Source organism: Rhagoletis zephyria, unplaced genomic scaffold, assembly GCF_001687245.7.
Source record: "Rhagoletis zephyria isolate East Lansing unplaced genomic scaffold, Rhagoletis_zephyria_1.1 Rzeph_scaffold_00333, whole genome shotgun sequence".
In the NCBI taxonomy this organism is placed as follows: domain Eukaryota; kingdom Metazoa; phylum Arthropoda; class Insecta; order Diptera; family Tephritidae; genus Rhagoletis; species Rhagoletis zephyria.
The window spans coordinates 85,534-111,540 of NW_016157417.1; the positions used below are offsets into that span (position 1 = coordinate 85,534).

The window sequence follows — 26,007 nt, forward strand, 5'->3', positions numbered from 1 at the left end:
ATCGTTGTAACAAACGAAATAAAAACTGCAAAGAGAGAAAAAATCAACGATAAAAACTAATAATAAAAAGTTGAATTTAATCAATAATGGTAAATATAAATAATAAATATTTTGCGTAGAAGCATACATTCTTACATTTGGCAGTGCCCAGTGGGAAAATAAATAGGGAATGCATTACATTTTTATACCACGAAAAGATGCATAGCAATGGAAGCGAGCGGGTAATGTGTAGCTGAAAATTTGAAGCCGTAACATTGAGATAACCGAACTGTTGCATTCCTGAGCGATCGAAAGGTTAATGTGCAGTTTTGAAGCCACAAGCAAAGCTAAAAGTTTGAGAACAACTTTAAGTCGGCATTATCGCGAATTCCATGTGAACAAATGTTCCCAAAAATCATAAAAGCAAAAAAAAAAAAATTACGTTTTTCCCTATTTGTTTTTATTTTAAATCGTTAAATTTTGGGAACCATTAATTCACATGAAAATGGCGATAAGGCTGAGTGCGTACGACTGGTAGCGCGTTTTACTACCAACTTGTTCGTCGAGGGTTCAAAACCTGTGGCTCTTCTCCTTTTCTCTATTTATAGTTTCACGTATATAAAGGACGATACATTACTGTACACATTACCAAACATTCAAGTTTCCCACTGAGTTATGTATGAGTGCATGCAGTATGCAAAATGTAGGAGAAAAATTAAAAATGGAGTGGATTGGAGTTAATATATACCCTGCAGTAAAACCTACTAGTTATGGACTAGGATACTACCAGTTTGCTTCTCAGGAAGGCAAGCTCAAACTCAGTGTTTTGTTATTTGTTATTACCCTGCACCATAGTGAAATTATAAACAGTTGAAGTAATGAAACAGCTTTCTCGCCAGATATTTATCGAAGAAAATAAATATCTATATAACTACAGTTATGAGTGTAATTTACAGTACCTTTTCACAAAGAACACTACTAAGACACTCTTCAAAGGATAGCAACTATTGAAATCTTTGTAGAATTTAATGGTACCTCAGAGGGGGTCCCATACTAATTTGATTTAGATCCGAGCATTATAAGAACGGACCTCTTAAATTTTTTCTATGAGAATTGAAGTGGGTTTTGTTTACTGCTTAAAAATTACATGCAAATTACATTATGCAAATATAACTGTAATTTCTTTTGAGAGCTTATAGTTGATTTCCACCAAGCCTTAACTGTGCAGTTTATGTCTATTGTTAAAAGGAGATTACAACTCGGAGGGAGTAGAGATCCACCGATTAAGCAGAAGCAAACGAAAGGAAAACAAAATAAAAATTAAAAAATAAACCTATATTAAAATTCTTGGTACTTATCTGTGCTCTTAACTGCAGTTAAGCCTTCGGTTGAAATAGGCTAGTAGATGCATTAAGTTAAATATGTTTAGTCTTTCTTCCGTTAGCGAATTGCGGAGACCTCCTCACGCTTGCTTCCGTTACGGACAAATTGTAGATTTAATTCTAAAAATCTTCATCGCTAGCCGCATAACAGAAAGTGGTTCGAAATTGGCAAACTGGCAGCAGACACTCTAGCTAAGGCTAGTCAATAAACTAGTAGGTTTCTACCAGTTGATCTATTACGACTGTTTATTAACTGGTTTGGCTTTTCACGGCAGGGCACATACAGTGGGGAGCAGTGTTGAATGCATGGTGATTTTTGTTAAATATTTGCAAGGTTTTTAAAGCTAAAATTTGTTGTTATTTTTTCATAAAAATATGGTTCAAGCTTTAACCAAAACCATATAAAACAAATTTTCAAACCTTACACAGAACATAAATTTCATTGAATTTTCGAGTTTTTTTATTAGATTTTTTAGAATTTTATTTAATTACGTGTGGTATAGATCGTAATATTGATACCATACTACGAAGTGTGACTCTAGCATAAGTTCTGTATAAAGTTTGAATTATAAGTTTGATTTATATGGTTTTGGTGTAAGCATGAACCACATTTTTATGAAAAAATAACAAAAAAAATTTTAACTTTAAAAATCTTGCAAATATTTAACAAAAATCACCATTCAGTCGTCACTGAGTAAGTGCATATCGACTGCTGAGTGGAAGATCGACCTATCTCGGCAACCAGTTCGAAAACGCCCTATCTTAAAAAACTTTTCAAGAACGCCCTATTTCAGAATTTTATTGAAAAACACCCTATCTCAGAATTCGGTTCAAAAACGCCCTATCTTACTTCAAAATGTATTGAAAATGTGCTGATATAGGGCGTTTTTGAAACGAATTCTGAAATAGGGTGTTCTTGAAAAGTTTTTTAAGATAGGACGTTTTCGAACTGGTTGCCGAGATAGGTCGATCTTCCACTCAGCAGTCGATATACAATTATAGAAGCAAATTTTTTTTCAAATTTTCGGCCCGTTAATGAACTTTAGGAAAAAAATTATAATGCCTGTTTAACGGCCCTTTATGTATCAAATGTATTTTGTAAAGAATGAAAATTTCGGACGGTCAAAATCAGCTGATACACGCTATGAATCAGTAGAAAATAAATAATTACTGAATTCATGTAAAAAAAAGTTAATAACAATAACTCTTGTAAAACTTAGAATTTTGCAAAATTACTCAAATTATAATTTTTGTTTATGGTTGTAAACTGAATAAATGAAAACATTTTGACTTCCAAATTTAGGTGGCCCACTTGAGAAGTTTTCACGCAAAACCTTTGAATAATAAATTGCAATCAAAAACCAAATTTCCTTAGTTGATTTCACAATGTCACTCGGTAGATAAGGATCATAACATCGAAGCAGGATAAAGTTTAAAATTTCGCGATCATAATATCGAAATTACCCAATTAATATTCAGCGATTGGACAAAGTAGTGTACGTTTTAACCATTTAGTTTATTTACCGAACGAAGAAACGGAAGGGAAAAATGAACTTCCCACATGCGATGTATGTACATGTCGTAGATTTTTAAAATTTAATTTAAATAAATAAATAAATAAATAAACCTGGGCTCGAACCCAGGCCCTGAGGAATGGTAGCGCGCTGCTAACAACTACATCACAGCGGCCGACGATGGAACGTAATAACCAACGATAAAGAGTAGATACTGTATTTTCCACCAGGATTACGTTTCAGTACACAAACCTAGCGACACATTGCAGTAGCATCAGGCTTCATCGAAGAGATTGTACCATGGAGCATTAAATACGTGGGAAGTCATGATTCTCAAAAAGGCCGTGAAAATAACTAGTTCGGGCCAATTCAAAAAACAGGCATAACTGAGGATGAAGCAGTAAATTTTCGTCTACAGTTATGTATGTATGTATGTACTAGAAAAAGTTAAAAGTTTTTGATTGCAGCGTTTATTCGCGGATTAAAAAGAAAAAATAGATTTTGTCCCTTGATTTAATGAATGTCTCAAAGGCCGTTAAAACGGCTACTAAATTTTTTCCTGAATTTCCTTAACGTGCCGGAAACTCGAAAAAGTAAATGCATCTCCAGTTATACTCCGCAGTGTATGTATGTAAATAATAACGAGCGTAGCCGAATCTCATAAATAACAGAAACTTAGAAGAATATAAGAGTGTAAATACCTGGATGCGGATCTGTTGTCTTCTGTAGTATAGACTGATCGGCGAGCATAAGCCAGTCGCGGACACGGATACGCGACTCGCATTGGGACTGAGTTTGCGCATCAGAGCTGTAGACAGTGGACGTCGCTGTGAGTGGAGTACCAGGCAGGCATGTCGACATTGTTGCGTTTTTGGAAGCCATCTGCAACAGCCCGTCTGTAAGTACAACAACAGCTAAGTGTATTAGTAAAAGGAATTACAACAATAATCACGTGTCCAAATGATTGTGTGGAGTTTTTTTTTTGATCGCTTTAGGCAGAGTTTTTAAGCAAACTCAGATTAAAGTCGTTTAAATTAAGAAAAACCAAAATTTTTAGAGAAAATCTTAAGAGAAAACAAAAAAGAGAAAAACGGATATACATACGTATGTACATACATATGTATTTATGTATACATATGTATGTATGTATGTACTTACTTTCAAAATACAAACTACAACAAAATACGTACATGTCAACAAATTTTGCTAAAAATGCTGTAAAACAAAAGTAAAAAAAAAAAAGAGTCTGCTAACAAACAAAAAAATAAGGACAAACGTCCGACTTATGTACATACATATGTAATTGCGATGAAAGTACTTAAACTCATTCAATCTTTGTTTTTACGAAATACATTTTTTATTTTCATTCTGCTGGATTTTCCATTTAAAGAACTTATTTATACAAAATATCTTTACTTTATAAGATAAACTAAGAACAAACTAAAATTCAGTGTAACCGATTCGTTGCATTTTTTTTTGCCTAAAATTTTAAGCTCGATTCATTCATTCATCGCACTGAATTCTAATTTGCATTGCAATTCATTACATTGTATAACATTATGAGTATTTTTCATAGTTTCGTAAAATTATTCTGCCTAAAATCTAATTATTTTCATTATGGCTAAGCATATTGTATCTGTCTTTTTTTTCGTACGTCCATTTTCGATGATTTGCTTTGCAAAATCCAAATAAAAAACATATATGTATATTAACAAAAGTAAATAATGCGTTTATGTTAAGGAAAATATAAATTTTTTCATTTGTGTTAAGATAATTTAAAATTTTAACGTTTAAGGTCCTCTTGTTTTTCATTACTTCGTTCACAAGTATCCCGACACCAATTTATCTTAAAGAGCCAATCACTATTTCAAACAAAAAAAAAAAATATGCACAAAATTTTTTTGTGTTAAAAAACAGTTCGCGCGATTATTTGTAGCAAAACACCGCGGATTTAAAAATAATCATTTTTTGAGTTTGATATGTGCCATCACTCATAATTTTGTTATTTTTATGTTTATCATAATTTTGTTTAGAGCGATCCTTTGTCTCGCTGGTAAAAAAAAAAAAACACAAAAAAAAATTACCCTTCATTTTATCTTCGACTCGCTTATAAGTCCGTGTATGTGCATTTGAAGTATGCCTTTTCTGAGGTATGTATTTGTTAAATTTTATATTTATACTTAAATTTTCTAACAAAAGTTTGCTTTCGCTTAAACTCAAAGTTAATTACATTCCTATAAAATATCGTTCACTACAGTAAGGGTTTGCCATAGTGTGTATGACTATATCTATATAATTTAAAATGCGGAATAAGGTTATGTTTTGTGACCACATGTCGACACATACATACATGGATGTACTAGTTTTTCCTGTTCGAATAAAAAAGTGCTTGCCAATAGCCTAATGATAGTAGAACGAGTATCAAGCTCTGCTTGAAAGCACTATCACACCATCAACCAAAATTGCTAAAATGACACTGACTTACATAAATCTCTGACCTTTTTAATATAACAAAAACACACACATTAAAACACACATGGAAAACAATTCCGGTGTCCGAACACCGAATTTATAATAAAACAATTTGTCTCACTGGCACAAAGCATATGTTCATATGTATGTGTGTGTGTGTACATATGTATATAATATACAATGTCTACTACTTCAACGATAAAACACATTAGTTTTGAAAGTATGTATGTAATTAATTTCAAGAATCGCTTCAACTAAGTACCTGAGTTCTATGTACATACATATATTCGTTGTTATATTTCATATGTATGTATACATACATATATGTATGCATGTCTCTCGCTCATCATTTCTTTCTTATTTTAATGCTATTTATTAATATAAACTAATTTTCTTTCTATTTGTGTAAAAAGAGTTACTACGCACATTTAACTAAGAAATATACATACATATCGTTAGCTTAATATAGAAAGGCCAAAAACACAGTTTGAAAATTTAAATTTAAGCGCTGGTTTTTTATTAACCTGATGATATTTTATCGAACGCTGTAATATTTATTTTCAATTTCTATTAGATATGTATGTATGTATATCGTGAGCTATTTGACATATATTTTGTATAAATCTGGAATCGAAATGCAAAATGAGTTAGGGCCTTTCTATATTAAGCTAACGATATGAAATAAATGTATGTACAATATACATACATACATATGTATGTATAGGAAGAATGTTGGGAAAATAAATATGCATGCATATGTACATACATACAATACATAAATTGCTTTTAATTCTATTAATAAGTTATTATTTATGACTCATCAAAACATATAAAAATATGACTTCACAATAACCGATAAACCTGCGTCTAACTAATAAATTTGTTAAAAATATGTACAAATTTGTTAAATGTATATGTAGTATAAATTTGTATATAATTCCTGTCTGTATGATCTGCTTCTAACAGACATATCCATTAATAAAAACTATGCATAGTTTACGGTGGAAGAACAAAATAAAATCAGATCGTTTCGAAGGGATGTTACGGAGCATCTTTTTCAAGAATATGATACAAATTTCGGTTGTCTTCTCGAAAAAAAAAAATCAAAATTTTTTTTTACGCGCATAAGATTAAATTAGGAATAAAAACTATCAAGCACGATAAAAAAAAAATATAATATGTATTACTTAAACGGTCTTGTGCATTATACATATGTATGTATGTATGTATGTATGTACTTGTATTTACTGGCGGTTATACATGACTGAGGTAAATTGTTATAAAACTACTACAACTATGCCTATGTGTATGTGCGTGTTTATCCTACAAATTACTGAATGCATTGAAACCTAAGTAAACATAGGCCAATCTGATTTTAACTAGCCGAGATTGGCATACATTTTATTCAATTTTTAATGGAATGTCGTCGTCCCCTATCACAAACAAATTACCTTTCCGTGTCAAGTATTAAATATTAACGTTTCACTGAGTTTTTTGTCCTTAAATGTATGTATGTCTTTTTATCCTAGTTACATACGCACATTTGTATGTATGTATATATGTACATATATGTATGTATGTACATATCGTCGTTTAAAGCACAAAACTACGTATCGTCTTTCTGCAAAACAGCGTAACTCACATTTGCTGCCAGACAGAAGCTCTTGGCTCAATCCTTATCCATTTGTCCTCAAAAATATACTAGCCAGAAATGCGATTGCTTTATAAAAAAGAGAACCATTTTGAAATATTAGTGTTTTTACTCACTCAAGAAAATAATTTATGCAACCTCACTTAGGCGGTTTTGCTTTTTGTTGATTCACGGTTTCGTACTTTAAAGGACGATATATATATATTTATACGTTGGGAATGTCTGGTTATGTCCAAGGGTTGGACTGTCTTTTAAATAATAAGCATTAGGGAATGTTTTTAGATCTGTAAATATGCATGCATCTTGTGTGTAAGTATGTACATATGTACATGTGACATATGTGGCATACATATGTATCTTACTTAAATTTACTTATTTTGGAGCATTACATAATGTCGTTTTCAAGGACTGCTGTTTAGCTGCTTTAAGCTTTGAGTGGAATTAATTTGCAATTTGCTCTTATTCTTATCTACAAACTTTCATATATAAAATTAATGTATGGTTGTATGTATGTATGTAATACAAAAAATGCTTCATTTTCCATGACAGAAAACATGGAAACAAACCTGATATTCTGAACTGAATTTGTACTATCACAGTGACTGCAGCACCTGAGTACACCTGAGCATTTTTCTGCAAACATTCCTGTCTTTTATGTATTTATTTATGTAAAACTGTATGTATGTACATATGTTGTACATACAAAAGTGTATATGAAGGCAAATATAATAACAACATGAAATGCAAGATTTCACTAAAGTTTTGTAAAACAGACTGTTACAACTTTAAACATAAAAGTACAAATGTACGTATGTACATATGTATGAATGTATATTCCGGTATGTATGTATGTACATACATAGAGTTGTAATAGAAAAAATCTTACTTAGTAAAAAGTTTGTTATCGTAAAGAAGGTGCAAGAAGGTGTATTATTACATATATTTCTTTGTAGCTGTTATCAGCTAATAAATATCGAACTTCTTAATGGCAAATTTATATTCCAAGGATTCTGGACTTTTCTAGTTCTAGTCCGAAATCTCTAATTCACTGTCACAGCTGTTAGATTAGAAATGTAACGACTCTCCGTTGAATAATCATTAAAAGGTGCTTTTAAAAACTACGAAAAACAAAAAAAATACAATAAAAATTTGGCACTCTAGTTCCATGTTTACTTTCACTGTACTCAACAACATACGACGATCTGTGTTGAGTCTTAAAAAAAAAAAAATCGATCTGTTTGTAAACCCTCGCTTAGTGTTATTAAAGTGTTGTTTCATATGGCTCTGCGTTATCTATCTCATTATTTTTTATTGAGCTAAGAAAAATTCGGACGCAGTTCACTGGGCGCTGTGGACGATAGAGCTGCAGCTGGGGCACTGCCGCTGTCGTCGCCACTGCCGCCTGTGAAGCTCTTCAAGTCCTCCAGTTTAATGAACTTTTCTTTGTGCATTCGTTCCATGTGGCGACCGATATGCATTTTCTGTTTAGCACGATATACACAGAATGGACATTGGAATTGTGGCTCCTTTCCGCATTCCCACTTTTGGTGGTTACGCAGCGATGACTTTAGCTTGTATACACGACCACAGTCCGGGCAGGGGTGGCCACTACCACTGCCGCCGCCGCCGCCGCCGCCGCCACCGCCACCTAATCCACCCCCCGCACTACTAGCTGCCGCCGATCCGCCTAATCCATTGCCTCCGGCACCAATGAGGCTGTTCAGGGCGCTGATATTGCTTAATATGTTGATATTGCAAAGTCCGCTGGCGCCCCCAACATCCGCAAAGGCAGCTGCTCCACTTAGTGCTGAATGGTACTCGCCACTCGTACTGATTAGACTACTGCCGCCGGCATTAGTATTATCCTCATGGAAGCTGGTATCACTGAGATTGCCACTGTTGTTGGCGTTTGCCTTCTCCGCCGATGCTTTCAACATCAAGAGAGCGGCTTCCTCTTCGGTTAAATGCTTCATTTTTACACTGTTCTGTTTCTCGGCAACCACGGCGGCATTCGTTATGGAGCCAGAGCTGCTATTCAAAGTGACATTCGACGCGTTCGCTTCGTTGGGAGCAGCGCCGCCCGCAATGCTGCTCAATTCGCTCGATGTGTCCGGAGCCGGCGACTTGCAATCCAGTGATGTCGTTCCAATAGCACCGCTACCTTTGTCCACTGTATTCAGTGAGAGATCGGTGGGGAAAACTAGTGGGTGTGAACCTTCACGTAACTGTGTGACCAGAGGCATTGCCAAACGAGCATTCCACTCGTTCCAAGTTAGGCCAGCAATACGTGTAATACTTAAATCTGGTACCATGTCGTGCAAGCGATGGCAAAGTGATGTTGTTGTTGTTGTTATTCAATACAGGCGTTTCGAATTTTAATTTAATTTGTCACGGATTGCGTTGTGGTATTTTGCAGTTCAATTATTGATTGATTTGGTGATTTGTTGGTGATTTGGTAGTTTCGAAGAGTGGTGAATGTGTGTTACAATTGCCGGTGGCGGTCAAAGGAGTGAAAGTTAACGTGTTTTTGTTGTCAAAACATATGAAAATAAAAAGGAAAAGAAATAAAAAAGAAAAGGGAAAGAAAAAATAATGTTAAGATTGGACTGGCACAAATAATAAATTATATAAAAAACATTGAACCTAACTGTGTATTACCTAGTCCGAGTGAAGCATGTACACGTTAAGCAATTAATTATTATAAAAAAAACAAAGAGGAAGAAGGGAATAGACTCCACATAATTTAAGCTATGATTTTTTGTATGCATGTATGTATGTAAATATACATATTGAATGAAATGCCAATGTCAATGAAGCAATACGAGTATGAATATGAGTACCACCTCCATCCAATAGTATACGCATTTAAAAACAAATAAGTATTTACATTCATATACATATATGCAACTATCTATGTACATATCTCTATTGAATTTGAACTCATGATTACTTTAGATGAGGATGCGGAAATATCAATGCAAAGCCGAAATGCGAAAATGTTCAAATAATCCTATAAAAAAAAAAATCACTTAGCGTTTGAAAGGAGTTACTAGTCAAGTAGAAATGTAATAGCTTGAAATCAACTATATATATATGTACATGTATTTTTTATATGATAAGAGAGTTAAATAGACATATGCATACACTTATGTATGTAGTATATATGTATATGCGAATATCAAATTTACAGGTAATAATTGCTATTTGATATAGCATTTGCTTAGAGAGAGAGCTCTAAAATAAATTTAAACTAATCGTATAGATAAGATTTAAAAACTACAGTTTAGGTAATAAATTCAAGTCTTTAAATAAAAAATGTAAACCAGTGATGGGCGAGCGAAATTGTATACATATAAATGAATACTCGAAATTGCGATCTTCAAAAATACTAAAGTAAAAGTAACGTCTAGGTATTTAAGTATTTTGAATGTCATTGCATACAGAGTATGAATGTATTTCTGTATCTACATACATACATACATATTCACTTCATACTTCTGCAAGCTAAATACTAAATAAAATGTCAACGGCGGTATCTTTGGTGTAGTGGTTAGCAGAGTGCGCACTACCATCCCGCAGGGCTTGGGTTCGAGCCCAGTTTCCGACCAGCATCAAACAAAAACAAAAAAAAAAAAACACAGAAAATGTAGTTTCTACTGGCGGTCGCCCCTCGGCAGGCAATGGCAAACCTCCGAGTATTCTGCCATGAAAAACAGCTACTCATAAAAATACAACGCCGTTCGGAGTCGGCGTAAAACTGTAGTTCCCCCTCCCCTTTGGTGAGAACATCAAGGTGACCGACACAAATGGGAGGAGAAGCCCGGCCAAACACTAACATACATATGTGTAAGCGCCAATCAATTCTTATGCCATTCAAAATTATACGTGGAAACCAGGGAAGGTGAGAAAAAAATAATAATCGATTAAAAGTGTTGTTCTCGTAGTTTTAATTTGTAGTATTCCCATCACTGATTTCGATAACAGGTATAAATCAAACCGAAGACATGGTTGTGTCAGGCATTTCCCAGTTATTGGAATTCTTGAACGTACTTTAACAGTAAAGTCCGTATCTACAATGGTGATTTAACTCACTAAGAGATAATAAGGGGATTCACAAGACGCCATAAGCATCGTAATGCCTTAGGATTATTAATAGATTTTGAACCAGTGGCACACATACAAAAGAACGTTAGCTCTTTTCAAACCCTGCGAGCCCCCTAAAAACATTTTAACCATTCTTCATATTAAAATTGTACTACGTTTTGACGCTGACAATGTCTTGTGAGTCCTCTTAGTAAAAAAATGTAGAACAATAATTTCTTTTATACATTCATTTACATACATACATCAAAACGAACGGTTGGTACTTTGGAAAGGCACACCTCTCCGATTATTTCCTTTTCTTTAACTTTGTATACGCAGAAATATATGTATGTAAAAATAATTTACATATGCCACTCCTTGGTATACAAATTATACATACATATATACCAATGTATGTAGGTATGTATTTGGGTAAGTTTATAAAGTTACAATTTTTAGCAAAACCATTAATAAGCAAGTCTGGAACTGATATCCATCGCAGACCCTCCTCAGTCACTCGAAAAGGCTTTTACTAGTATTTTTTTTATTAAAGCTGTTGCAAATAGCCGAGTTTGTGAACCTTGAGAAAAGAAAAATACATTAGTTTTGTATCGAACTGTTTACATATGTACATTTGCATCACAATTATTGTAAGAATGAAAATCGAAATGCGATAATATTGCTCGAATCCTTTACATAGCAGTCACACCTTGAACTTAGAGGTCATATTTTACACTCAAACGAAAGTTTCGCATTCTTTTGAACTTCCAGTTCCACCTGCTCCACCTGAAAAAGCAGAAAAAAATATGTTAGAAAAAGAACTTGAGCTTTTATATGGGAAAACGTGGTGGCAAATGTTGGTGGTTAATGATTTATTAATGAGTGTGGAATGTAGGAGGGGAGTTGCAGTGGTAATGATTTAGAGCCCATGCAAAAAGATACTCGTTACCACCCATATTTTTGACTTTATTTCGTCTTAATAAAACTTTATTCATCGGTATTGGACTAATACTAATACATTTGTTTAAGAATGCACATATAATTTACATATGAATCCCGCGTGAATATCGCCGCTTTCGATTCGCCAAACAAGTAAGCTAGGAGGAGCGAATTGAACCGCAATAACTCATCTAAACCTAAAGCATAGACATTCAAACAAACCCTAACGTACTTATGTATGTACAAAATTTAATCGCTTCTGCTCGCTAAATTTGTTGTTGCCTTTCTATACAAGTTTTTGGTTAAGCGAGCACATAATGAGCAGCAAATGTGTGGCGAATCAAAAGCGGCTTATGACGCAATTGGCAATATGCTTGTACATATGTATATGTATGTATGCTTATGTCTTAAGAACGAACTAATTAAGGTAAACTAGTCATTTATCTATGGTACGTGAATACATACATATGTATTTATCAGTGCATGTACATACATACATACATACATACATAAGTTTTTGTACAGACACTTATTTTAAGTTGAAAATTAAACTTTTATTTATTTGATAATGGCTTATTACTAAAATGTATTCATTTTACATGGTTGTTGCTTTGTATACATAAATATACATATGTATTAATAAGATTTATTTGTTCCACTTTTACTGTTTGCACAACATACTTTTCCGTAAGTAAGCCCATCCTAGGTTGTGCAACTTTAATGCTCAATAAAATGTTGGTTCTAAACTACATCACTAAAATGTATGCAAACAGAAGTGTACGACTTTTCCACAATAATTGCAATATTATGCGTAAATATTGTAACAACTTCAAAAAAAAAATAACGTACAAATGAAAGAAAAAATAAAAATAGAAAAATGCAATTCGTGAATTTTGCAAAAACATACAGGCTAGAAATCGCTTTGAAATCGAAAGACTTTTCGAATAATAATACCGTGCAACAGTAAATTTTACAAAAAAAAAAACAACATATTCGCGAAACTGCGTTTTCAGTTTATCTCTCTGGCGTCAGGATTTTTAAAACTACTTTGAAATTTAAAAAATATGCACCCCTATTGCGAGTGTCGACTAGTAGTAGATAAACGCCTATTAGTCGATTATCGATTATCCGTGGTATTTTCAAAGACGTTTTCTCGTTCAATAAGTGAGTCTTGCAATAAGGGTGATGATTACTTGAAACATTATTAAAAAAAAAAAAATGGAGTACAATGTAGAAAAACAGTATGGGTATCAATTTAAGGGGAAAATTCTATAGAATTAAAGCCGGTTTTTTTTATGCATATGGACGATTAGGTATCGAAAATGTCCTTTTACAATTTTGTCCTTGAATATCCTTGAAATTCTGAAATAATTATATTTTAAGGACTAATACTCGACCACATCCTCAAATTTTGTCCTTCTAACTTTATTAGCTCAAAAAAATATAATAAAATAAAAGGAAATTTTCAATACCCATTCGTCCTTTTCAATACCTTTTCTCTTTTATTTGGTACCCATATTGTTATTCAACATTGCACCGAATTTTTTAAATAATTTTTGAAATAAATCGCATTTTTGAAACAATAAGGTCCTTTAAAATATCCTGACGTCAGAGAGAAAAACTTTAAACGCAGTTTTACTATATTTGGCCCACAGTTTCGTCGTGAGTATGTATGTATATTGATTGCCTCGCGTGTTTCGAAATTTGTTTTTTTTTTTTTGTCGCACGGTGTAATCGATGTGATTTGGCATGTGTTAGAAATCAAAGGTGATCATTTATTCCAATATTCTGCGGTGCAATACCTTGGTATCCGCAAAATGCGACACCACGTAAAGGATAGTCCAAAAATTATCAAACAAGCAATAAAATTGATTTTTTTTTTTTTTTTTTTTAAATAGCTTCTGTTATTATTATTATAAGTATGGTTTTTGTACGGTAGACTAACATTGAGATATACCGATACGACATACCTCATTCGTAGCTCTTCTCCCAACCGGCTTGACCAATTCTGAAGACGTTTACTTTTTAAACTTATGGGTTCACCTCTGTAGCTACAAGCTTTAGCTGTACCCGGTGGGTGGTGCCGATTCTGGATATTTGAAAATTTTGTATTCACACCCTGATTTGGCTTATACGTAAGTATTTGAAATTGAAAAAAAAAAATCTCGCAAACAAATTTGCCGATAAGTGGCACTGGAATCGAGAATTTGTACATGTCGTGTTTATAGCCCGAAAGGAAAATGTTCAAATTTTAATTAATTTTGGGTCGTAGATTACGGCCCTGTATACCGTTTTTCTAGATCAGGTCATTTTCACAAGATATTTTCATTTTTAATTTGCTTTGTGAATAAAAAAACGTAAACTTTAACAGGGGAAAAATATAAAAAAAAAAAAATTAAAGGAGTTTTTGTAAATTCTTTTGAATTGTGTTGAAGCCTGTTCTTTTACAAAAACATCAAGCTGTCAACGAAGAAAATTGATTGATAAATGGTCAAATACAAAATGCGTAATAATTTCTTTACAAAATGTTTCCATCCAAATTTATATTTTCACTAGCCTGAACCCGATGCTTTGCTCGAAATATTAACTTTGGTAGATATGACTACATACCAAATCTCAAGTTCATGTGACTTATGCCTCTGAAGTTATAGCTGATAAAAAATTCCACGCCTATGGGATGTGCCACGCCCACTTTTTAAACTCATTTATGTATACCTAACTATAGGCACCTACCATAGACATGTCTTCGTACCAAATTACAAGCTCTTTTGGCTTATGGTTCCGAAGTTATAGCAGATTAAAAATTTCAGCCCTATGGGAGGTGCCACGGGCCGTTGCAAAATATACTGTTTATTAGCGTAGGCTGAAAATCTGCTTTTTTAGAATTTTGATTGGTAATAGCAAAAATAACGTTCAGTATGTGTTGAGAACATGATCGAAAAATCCGTTCTCAAGCGCATTTCCTTTACATACAAGCGTTTTTATTTTTTCTCAAAAATCATTGCNTAATCTACCTGCGCTACAGCACGTCGGGAGACGGGGAGGGGTGGCCGGGGGGCCCGCGGCGTAGCGTGACGCGGTGTGCGCGCTGGTCGCGCGGGGTACGCGGGGCGCGAGCGCGACGCGCGCGGTGTGGCGCGCTGACGCGGCCCGCCGCGAAGCTAAGCAAATTTAATGTTTGAAAGAGAAATAATGTCAATTGATTTTATTTCGTTTTTAAAAAGGTAATAATGTCAATTGACTTTATTTCGCACCAAGGTGGGAAATAAAGTCAATTGACCTTATTTCCGTTGATCTTATTACCTGTCACCACATATGCATATAGGCACCCACGCTTAAGTTCGTTGCTCTTATAATTACGGAACTTCGAAATCTCTAGCATCAGATTTACCACTGCCCATTTATAACATACATACATACATATATGTATTCGCAATAATACATACCAAAAAGCAATATTGTACGCAATCCAACGCACTTGGCGAGTGGATTACTCTAGCAAAACCTACCCTAACAAAGTAAGTGTATGCATATAGCAGCAGCGAATTGCGGAAAAGAACATCACGTCATCACCGGCGACATATTTACATACATGTACTTTGTTATATATCGACAAGTGCATACATATTAGCACAGCATTTGAAAGGGCATTGGTACACCACAGTTATTATCGGCAAATATTTTTGGTTTTCAATTTGCTCAACCCAGAGCCAACAACAAACCACAAGCCTGTATACATATTTCTGCTTGTACTCAGACGCGCTGAGACAAGTGCATATTATCCCAGCAAACAAAACAGCAATCACCTACAAAATCTTATCATCAACAGCAAGATAATGCTTTCAAACCGCCGCCAGATAACGTTATCCAAGCCATGCTACATAGCGAAACTAACTGGACGAACATAGCTAAATATGCAGAATACCTACTTAGAGTCAAGAAGCGGGACCTGGACGCAGGTGCACCGAGGGAACTTTAGTTAATGAGAAATATGGAACGCCACCCCGAAGCAATGCGATTAGTGGTCCCAGGGTGGGCGACGGTTCCAATTCGGGGGGAGTGTTTTAGTCTCCGGACATACCATTGTTGTGCGAAAGCTTTGATGATGCAATAGGCATTTTCGACCCCCTGCCCGCGAAAAAAAAAAACACCGCCATCGGAAGTATATAAATTGCCGGCAGCTCGGCCAGATACGTCAATCGTATTATCGCAATTCAATTTCCAGCAAGGAAAGCGTACGAGTTATTCCACCAGCTAAACGCATTACACAGCCAATAGAAATGGATGTTCTCGAGGATGGCGGTGAAGCTTATGATGCTGACACAGAGTTAAGTATATTTTTTAAGCCCTCGCCTTTCNATACTGCAAAACGACTTAATGTTCGTTATTCTCAAATGGCGACTATATAGGTTCGTATTCAACGGCGACATAGAAAAAATGTATCGCCAAATACTAGTTCACAAAGAAGACCAAGATTTCCAGCGAATCGTCTTTCGCAAAGACCCTAATATGCCTATAGAAGATTTTCGACTGAAGACAGTCACATTTGGTGTTAATTAAACGCATTACACAGCCAATAGAATAGGATGTTCTCGAGGATGGCGATGAAGCTTATGATGCTGACACAGAGTTAAGTATATTTTTTAAGCCCTCGCCTTTCGGTTCGTATTCAACGGCGACATAGAAAAAATGTATCGCCAAATACTAGTTCACAAAGAAGACCAAGATTTCCAGCGAATCGTCTTTCGCAAAGACCCTAATATGCCTATAGAAGATTTTCGACTGAAGACAGTCACATTTGGTGTTAATTGTGCACCATATTTGGCAATAAGAACCCTACACCAACTCGCTGAAGACTGCCAAAAAGACAGATTTTATCAGCAGTAGCGAAATTATTCGATCCCGCAGGATGGCTAACGCCAATAATGATCCTTGCAAAAATGCTGTTACAGCAACTCTGGATGGAGGGAACTGATTGGGACGAGAACATCAAACCCGGGGCCCTTCAAAAATGGAATGCCTTTTACGAAAATTTACCCAAAACTGAGAACATTAAAATTACCCGTTGGGTACAGTATACCCCCGACAAACCCATCCAGCTGCATGGTTTTTCAGATGCCTCCGAAAAAGCCTTTTGTGCTTGCGTCTATTTAAGAGTACAAAATAGCGAAAACACGTTTTCATCGCATTTGTTAGCCGCTAAAAGCAAGGTAGCACCCTTACAAACCGTAAGTCTTCCACGGTTAGAACTCTCAGCACGAACGCCTTTAACGCAGCCTTTGCACGCTTCATCGGCCGTCGTGGCATACCTCACCAGATCCTCTCCGATAATGGGAAAACCTTCGTTGGCGCCCAACGAGCACTACAACGAGATTTCGCCACGTTCCTCAATGCAGCAGCTACAGACGTCGCAGAAAGATATGCCCCTCATGGATTCTCATGGAAATTTATACCACCATACGCTCCACACATGGGAGGTCTATGGGAAGCCGCCGTGAAGAGTTTTAAAATACATTTTACAAAAGTAGCGGGGGGTCAAAAATTCTCGTTTGAGGAACTCGCTACTCTTCTGGTTCGGATAGAGGCGGTCCTCAATTCCCGACCGCTCTCCCCTATGTCAGAAGATCCGCAGGATCCCCTTGTGTTAACCCCAGGACATTTCTTACGCGGAGCACCACTCCTATCACTACCCGAAAAAAACGTTGAACATCTTTCCTTGATCAACAAATGGCAAAGACTTAAGGCACTGCATCACCAATTTAGCATCCGATGGAAGAACGAGTACCTCAAGGAGAGCTGCATAAACGCTACAAATGGAAGCGCCCACAGCAGCATATAGAAGAAGGTGATCTAGTGGTAATAAAAGACGATTTATTACCCCCCAATGAGTGGCGTTTTGGGCGTGTAATCCAATTGCATCCGGGTCAAGATAAAAACGTTCGTGTTGTAGAAATAAAAACTCAAAATGGAACCATTACCCGAATGATCGAGTTCTCCGACTAAGTCTCGACCTCCGCCAACGCCGTGTCAGTGTGGCCAAAGGACCACACGGGCTGCCTTATCGACAGGCAACGTCACCGCACACACCGCAACATCGACACAGTCGAAGACCAACCGCCGCCGCGTACATTTTGGAAGCCTGCTCGCGTATTTTTTCTCTATTTTTTCATCCCGCTCTTGTTGTTCTCACAAAAAAAAATAAATATACTTTATATTATTATATTATTATATAAATATAATAAAATTGAATTTTGAATTAGTGCAACCAAAAAACAGTGCGTGTTATTAATTACGCGGTGAAGCTAACCCCGAAACAGTATGCTTTAAAAAACCCCTGTGTGGAATTTGGAATTTTTCGGTCAATATCCTAGGCTCGCCCAAGTCCATCAAAGTTCAATATGCTCAAAAAATAAAAATTAATAAATAAATTAATTAATAAATTTTTTTTTTTACTAAAATTGCAATAATCTTCGAAAGTATTAGTCCTACATAATTTGGTATATGGACCTTTTTCGCAGAAAATCGAAGTTAGCTAAGAATTTTTTTTTTTTTTTATACTTGAACTTTGATGGACTTGGGCGAGCCTAGGATATTGACCAAAAATTTTCACATTTCACACAGATTTTTTTTAAGAGCTTAATGAACCACATTTTTGCTATTACCAATCAAAATTCTTAAAAAGCGGATTTTCGGCCCACGCTACTGTGTATGTAGTTGCAAATAAAATCATATCTATAACCTTCCCGTGGTAAAAACAAATAAGTGTGCAAAGTTTCGTGCGATTCCGTGTCGCGGTTCAAAAGTTATAAGGTAATAAACAAACAGACATTCACATTTATACATATATCTGTGCTCATAAGCTATAACCGCCTAAGTCGACTTAAGAAAGAATGGTGATATATATGCTATCGTATTCTCCTCATAAGGTTTACAATCATTACAATCCAAATCTTTAAAGCATTTTTTCTCGAATTCAGGTTTTTCGACATAGGCGATTATTGCTTATGACCACAGCTATAAAGAAGACAATAGTTCATATAGTTATACATGGCGTATGAGTAACATTCTTTTTTAGTCATATTTCATAGTAAAAAATTATAGCTTAAAAAACTAAAAACCTCGCCATTATAATTTCCATTCGTACTGTCATCAGGTATGTAACTTGAGAATAGAAATCGCTGCATCTTTTAGGCGCATCAATATTACATAGTTATGTACGTCCCGAGCTATTAAAAGGGAGGTAATAATAAAAAAGAAATTATTACAACTTTACTTATCAATAAATTTTCTTCGCTAATAGCTTGATGTTTTTTTTTAAAGAATAGACTTTAACACAAATTGAAAGAATTTAAGAAATTTTGTACTTTTAATTTTTTCTCAATGCAAACTTAAAATGAAAATATCTTGCGAAAATGGCCTGATTTAAAAAAAAAAAAACCGTATGCAGGGCGCAATCTACGACCCAAAATGAAGTTTACATGTTTCGGTTTTTTTTTTTTTGTTACCTTAGCCTAGTCCCTACAGTGCTGATTCGAATAAATAGTAAGTTTAAGATTTTTTTGATTTTCAAAACTTTCTTACTTTCTGACCACACTCTTGCTTAACTCATTATTATTATTACGTTTGTAAACTGAAAACAGCCTTATTTTAAATTCCGCATTTAAACTCAAAATTGCACAACAAATAACTGATCTTATAATTCTTTAGTCCGTCGGAGTCGTACGAAAATGTTTTTTTTTTTTATGAATAAGTTGAGAACCTCAGTTCGTGGAATATTTTTGATTCACTTAACACCAAACTCGCAGTGCGTAGTACAGAAAAAGATAGATTTTTCGATGTTGTATCATCTCAGGCGATATAAATTTCTGCAGTTTACTATGTGACAGTGAATTTGAATTCATTTGTGTATGTCTGAGTTAATTATACGCACTGTGAATAAGGCCAGCACACTGTATGGAGTAGTTTTGCATACATACATACAAACATAAACTTCAATCATCAATTTTCATTATTCTGCAAAACTTTTTGTTCAAGCCTCCGATAATATAGCAGCTATTGCTTTTAGTCGTACTTTTTAGTGTCGTACAACATACTTATGTATTAAATAATATATGTAACTACTTAAATAACTGTACTTAGATTTAACTGGACACACCACTACATTATAGCTGTCCTATTGCCACAAAAAGTATGTATGTTTTTAATGTTGAAAGATTTTAAATCAATACATAAAGCCGAAATCGAATCGAATTGCTATGTTTAGTTTAAACCATAACTGGGCTCAATAATTTGAAAAAAAAAAATAAAACAAACTCTCAAAGTTAACAAAAATAGTTTCCGATTTTAGTCAACTACATTACACAAGTAACTATACATACATACATACAACACAATACGCAAATAGCAGGTTGCGCATACCTACATACATAAACGCGTATATATATATATACATTATGTACAGTATAAGGAAACGGCAAAGTTTCCGTAACTTGAATTGTACAAACAGCAACTTTTCCTCCCGCACGCGAAGCTCTTTTGCCATTGGGAATCATTATTTATTTATTTGCGCCCGCGCTTACTCTCCAATCCCGGTTTTTCCGGATGATGCTTCCGTACGTGTACGCCTAGATTGCCGCGTTGTTTCGCCTTGTACGAACAGTGCGGACATGGATGGCATGGTTCTTTGCCGCCACACTCGACATTCTCATGTCGCCGCAACGTCGACTTCCAACGATATTTCTTGCCACAATGACGGCATACGTATTTGGCATCACCGTCATCCGGATGCATTGATGAATCGCTCAGTGAAAGTTCATATGTGGTCGTTGTTGTGCCGTCGACGCTTGCGCATCCTCCTTCTTGCTTTATGGGGCGAGTAGTTAGTATTGTATAACTCTTGGTGATGGTCGGTTGTTCGTGCAGTGTAATACCATCGGGTAGGATAGTCGCCTCAACGCTCGTCGTGGCGTCATCCTGTTCCTGTAGCTGTAATTGAGCGTGATGAGTGTGTGGATGGATGTGGTGATGAACTTGTGTTTGTTGCAAATGCTGAATGTGGTGATGGTGCACAGCTTGCTCCGAGTCTTCGTCCACCACGCTGCCCATTTGGTGGGCCGCCGACGGCGCTGTCGTTTGGATGTGCTCCGTAATTTCGGTTGGTGCGAAACCAATGCCGATCTTTGTGCCGTCTGGCAATTCAATGTCATCGATCTCGGCATATTTCACTAAATCGCTGATGATGGCCGCAGATGCAGATGGATTATTTAGATCGATTTCGCTTATTTCGTATTTGGTACCCTCGGCCAGTTGATGATGATGATGATGTTGTGGCTCCTCCGCTTCGTGTGATTCCACAATCTGTACACTGCCGGCCGTTGTGCTTTGCGGAGTTATAATTTTTCCGCGCGAATACTTAATTCGCGATGTTAGTGGTTTTTGCTCGGCTATTTGGACATTTCTCAGGCCCATCAGATTGATTGTCTGTGTGTGCGGCGGGTGTGTCGTTACGATACTTTGTACTTGCGGATGCGACTGTAGCTGTTGTATTTGCTGTTGTTGCGGATGGTCCATAGAATGGCCATGTTGATGGTGTGATGGGTGCGCTTGCTGACTAAATTGATGCGGTTGAATAATAGTCGCTGCAGGCTGATGAGGTGCGATCGTTGTAGTCGCCGGTATTATCTTCTTCAAATTGATTAGCTCTAAGGGGAAAATCGAGGCAAGTAGCATACAAATTAGGTTAAGGTAAAAATCACAATTATATTACAAACAAACAAAAAAAAACATATCGTCGTCATCATTACAAAAGGCGATAAGTTAATTTTCAGGGTAAATAAATACATTTCTTCAAAAGCTCTAAGAATCACTCCGACAACAAAATGTAAAACTTGGTAGGGTATCCACATTTTTCCTGTTATCGGATTATCTGACTATTCGGTTACATTTTTATTCAGAATACAACAAGTAAATGCACAGGAAAATAATAACCTTTGACCAGATAACCTAACAACCAGGAAAGTCTAAGGAGTCTCTAAAAATATAATTAGGGAGTTCACTGACTTTGGTGTTTTTACACAAATCCCCCTTAAACCGGGGTGAAAAAATTACAACTTTAAGACATTACGACGCCTACGAAAGGGTGTGAAGTTCCCTAGATATTAAAATATGCGACATTTTCGAAAAGAAGTAAAGCTAAGTTTATGACCCAGCGGATGCGCGTCGCCCGATGCGATTAAAATCGCTACTAGCAATCAACTTTACAAATTCATGTAGGAATTCTTATCAGACTTGCTCCTTCTTTAATTACAAAATCGTTAAGTTGCTTATATTTAAAAGTTTTAACATTGTAACAAATTTATTGTAATAAAAGTTAATTTAAAGTATTCAGCTTCAAAAGTTAAATTAGTGCGAAACATTTCACCGTCTACGTACTTCAGCAGTGCAACTTGTAATGCCCGTTCGGCTATTATTAAAAAAAAATGTCTATGCCCGTCGTTTGTCGTGTTTCGTTAAGTTATCGTTCAGTCGTGGCGTACATAAATATTATTTGTCAGTCTCTCATTCGCCCCCGAATGAGTTGGTCCACTTTTTCATGTACTCCGCAACTGTTGCAAGTCTTTCCCGGCCCCTCATGGTCTCCCACTTTTTCCTCCTCATATCGACCATTATTGAGCTTTTTCACAACCCTGTATGGCCGCGTAGAAAATTCGGTTTCAATTTTAACCCGCTCCCGAATTGCGTTCTTTTGATTGCCACTAAATCGTTAAGTTCGTAACCTGTTTCCCCCCTATGACGTAAATTATACTACCTACGATTCTTCTGCTGTATTTGAGAAATATTGTCTTTGGCTCGATTTCGTATTATTTCACGATCTTCATTTACCTCATCTACAGCGGCATCCTCCCGTAGCTCTGGCATATTTGCCACACGCATGTCTCAAGTTCGGTTAAAATCTTTGTGCATTCTCTCCACTTGCCCATTTCCCCGCGGCACTCCTGACGTTATAAGCAAATGCTGAATATTTTCACCCTGAAAATATATTCCCTAAATAAATCCGAGATGAATGCAGCGCCCCGATCAGTAATGATGCATATAGGGTTACCAAATAAAGCCTGTTTTTTAAGTCTCTCCACCACTGCCTCAGTTCCTGTATTCTTTGTGGGGTACAACGACACAAACTTGTTAAATGCTTCTACTTTCATATCGAGGTGTTAATAGTACAGCTATTAACACCGCCTTATGAATTTGTGTTATTGATCGCCGGTGGCGAATTTTGTGGCATCGCGCGGCGCAAATTCGCTGTCATAAACTCAGCCTTAAAGTACGAGCATGTCACAATGTCACTCAGGAACACTTTTGTAATGGGACGACGTATGCATACATCTTTACTACAAATATACATTTACTATTTAAAACTTAAAGTCTAATTTTTGAGATGATTTTATTTATAAATTGCTTAAGCCACATTGCGTCAGAAGAGATTGTCCGCAATGTTCACATTCTCTTAATTTGTCATGAATAGGCAGAGAATGAGCCGGTCATCCAAGAGAATATTGTATTTATACGCAACGAAGGCATAACGTACACTCTCATGAAGTTGAGAGTAGGGACAATGCTCTTCGTTTTTTTTTTTTCTGATTTATTTTGCTTCTATTTAGATTCCATTATTTTTCAATTAAAATATAGATTATTCCCTAACAAAAAGCATAAGCAAGTTTCAAACTTTTAAAAATTAAAAAAAGTTAAAATTTTGAATTATTAAAGACTTTTGAAAATGACCAGCCAGTTTGACCGTGCAGAGTCACACTCCAGATGTGCCAAGGAAAAAATCGTTGGTTCATTGCTAATTAAATGAAGTTAGATATTTCTTTATCATACATTTAACTAGCATCTTCATCCTCAAATTTGTAGGGTATAGCGAAGAGCGCCGGCTTGGCAGGTGCTATGTAAAAATATTCTTAAAGTTAACCGAAGCCATCGAAGTGACATCAAACAGCAGAAAGCATCTTTCCATGAGTCTTTTTGTATTTGTAACTTTTATTGCGTTTTTCCACAAAATTGAAATTATTAAATACACTGCCCGAACAAGGTATTGGCACAGCAAATTTTTCATAATATATGCAACAATTTTCATTGTAATATTTTTGCATAAAATATTATTTCGTATAAAAATGTGTTTCATTCTACTACAAAAAAACATAAAAATATAATTCCTAAACTTTGTGCAAAACTCGCGAGAATTCAGCAAATTTTCATGAAAATTTTAAACTTTTTAAGAAAATTTTTTAGAATTTTTTTGAGTATGCAGATTTGTAGCCCAATCAGTTTTATTATAATAATGTGCAATATTTAAGTAGCTAGGAATTATTGTTGATTTTTGGTATTTTTTTTCCACGCAGTCTCTTCCATACAAGAAATTTGTTTCGAAAATACTTTATATGGAAAAAATGCAAAACACCTTCAACAAAAAAAATTCTCAAAAATCAACACGATTTTTGACTAACTCCTAACATGCATTTTTTACTAGAACTTAATGGGCTGCAAAACTGCATACTCAAAAAAATTCTCAAAAATTTGATTAAAAAGTTGAAAATTTTGATGAAAATTTGCTGAATTTTCGCGAGTATCATACAAATCTTAGGAATTATATTTTTGTGTTTTTTGTTATTGAATAAACCATATTTTTATACGAAATTGGCAAAAAAATATTAGAATAAAAATTGTTGCATATATTATGAAAAATTTGCTGTGCCAATACTTTGTTCGGGCGGTGTAATTCTGTATTGTGCACAGTGTTACAAAATCACAAAAAATTGCACGAACTTTTTAAGTGACCTAGTAGAGGTCGTAAGTCTGGTCTAGTAGTTCACAAAAATGTGTTTCAATATTTCCTAGCATCCTCAAATTCTCGACGGATTCATAAAAAAAAAACCAATTTGACCCGACCACACCTTTAACTCCTTTAATTTTTCAGCAATTTTAAGTTTAAATGCTACTTAAATTCATACATATATTATGGCAGTGCCAAATTGGTTTTTTATGAATAAGTTGAGATTTTGAGGGCGTTAGGATATTTTCAAACGTATTTGTGTGTGTATTACTCGAGACCAAATCAACGACCTCTACTAGGTCACTTAAAAAGTTCACTGTCACTGCACTTTCACCATGTTATTAAACCTTCGATAATATGTACATATGTATGATACCTTATTAGTTTTGTTTACTAATATTTCAAGAATAAGAGCAATATTTCAAGAAACTCACCACATTCGGATGATGGTAGCTTTATTTGGCTTGTAGTCAGTGTAGTCAGAGTAGGTTTGACATCAGCAATATTTTGCACATCAGCTATGTGGGCTTGGGTACTGGGATCCGTAACGTTTCTAGCGAGTGTTTGATCTTCATCTGTTGGCGCAATCTTCGCAGTAGTAGTAATATTACCTAACTTTTTTACATGCAATACGAATCCATCCTTATTCTGTGTTATGACGATATCGTTACTCTCCAGCAGACAATCATCGAGTTCAAACTCCTCTGGGGTAATATCCGTTTGTTCCGATTTGTCATGTTTAACTATATCAATTCAATGCACAAAAGTCAATACTTTACTTCAATAAAATCTTTTATGAAAACTTATAAGTAGCTAAGGCATTAGAAGAATAAAATCGAAAACAAGCAAATCGTTCCCAATCAACGTAAATTAAGTTGTAAATGAGTTAAATGTATTAATATTCACATATGTATGTATGTATGTTCATAGATTTAGGGATACATATGTACATACATATGTGGGCTCAAAAGGAGTTAAATATGCACGTAAATATGTATGGACATGTACATATGTACACACATATTTATTTACATGTTGTATATGTAAGTATGTATGAAGGCCTATAATTATAAAATGTAAAATCAAATTCATAAAGCCATACAATTTGGATTTGGTGTTTGTCAGGCCAATGGTATTAAATGACACATTTTCACATTT

The 26,007-nt window shown here is 35.3% G+C and overlaps 2 protein-coding genes across 11 annotated transcripts in view; both read right to left on the reverse strand.

The window, feature by feature from the left end:
* The window catches only part of lola (longitudinals lacking), a 188,523-nt gene that overhangs the window by 62,673 nt on the left and 99,843 nt on the right, over positions 1 to 26,007 (reverse strand). For 2 of the 9 annotated variants that reach the window (XM_017610705.1, XM_017610704.1), the window contains exons 6-7: positions 25,284 to 25,592; positions 19,567 to 21,721 (exon numbers count right to left, since the gene is read on the reverse strand). The exons of 6 other annotated variants lie outside the window; for them this stretch is intronic. In XM_017610705.1, the coding sequence (XP_017466194.1) occupies positions 20,580 to 21,721; positions 25,284 to 25,592 (1,451 nt within the window). In that variant the 3' untranslated portion in view covers positions 19,567 to 20,579. Of the gene's footprint in view, positions 1 to 3,576; positions 3,772 to 19,566; positions 21,722 to 25,283; positions 25,593 to 26,007 lie in introns of those variants that run through there. One more of the 9 variants, XM_017610703.1, reaches the window with a different exon arrangement.
* On the reverse strand, positions 7,402 to 13,532 carry LOC108359061 (longitudinals lacking protein, isoforms A/B/D/L-like). Of its 2 annotated transcripts, XM_017610708.1 has the most exons (3): positions 11,725 to 13,532; positions 11,532 to 11,661; positions 7,402 to 9,300 (listed from the first exon to the last, which is right to left on the reverse strand). In XM_017610708.1, the coding sequence occupies exon 3, from the start codon at positions 9,239 to 9,241 to the stop codon at positions 8,315 to 8,317; it is 927 nt and encodes a 308-aa protein (XP_017466197.1). In that variant the 5' UTR covers positions 9,242 to 9,300; positions 11,532 to 11,661; positions 11,725 to 13,532; the 3' UTR covers positions 7,402 to 8,314. The 2 variants fall into 2 exon arrangements, with proteins under 2 accessions (XP_017466197.1, XP_017466198.1); XM_017610709.1 differs by lacking the exons at positions 11,532 to 11,661; positions 11,725 to 13,532 and adding an exon at positions 11,345 to 11,478.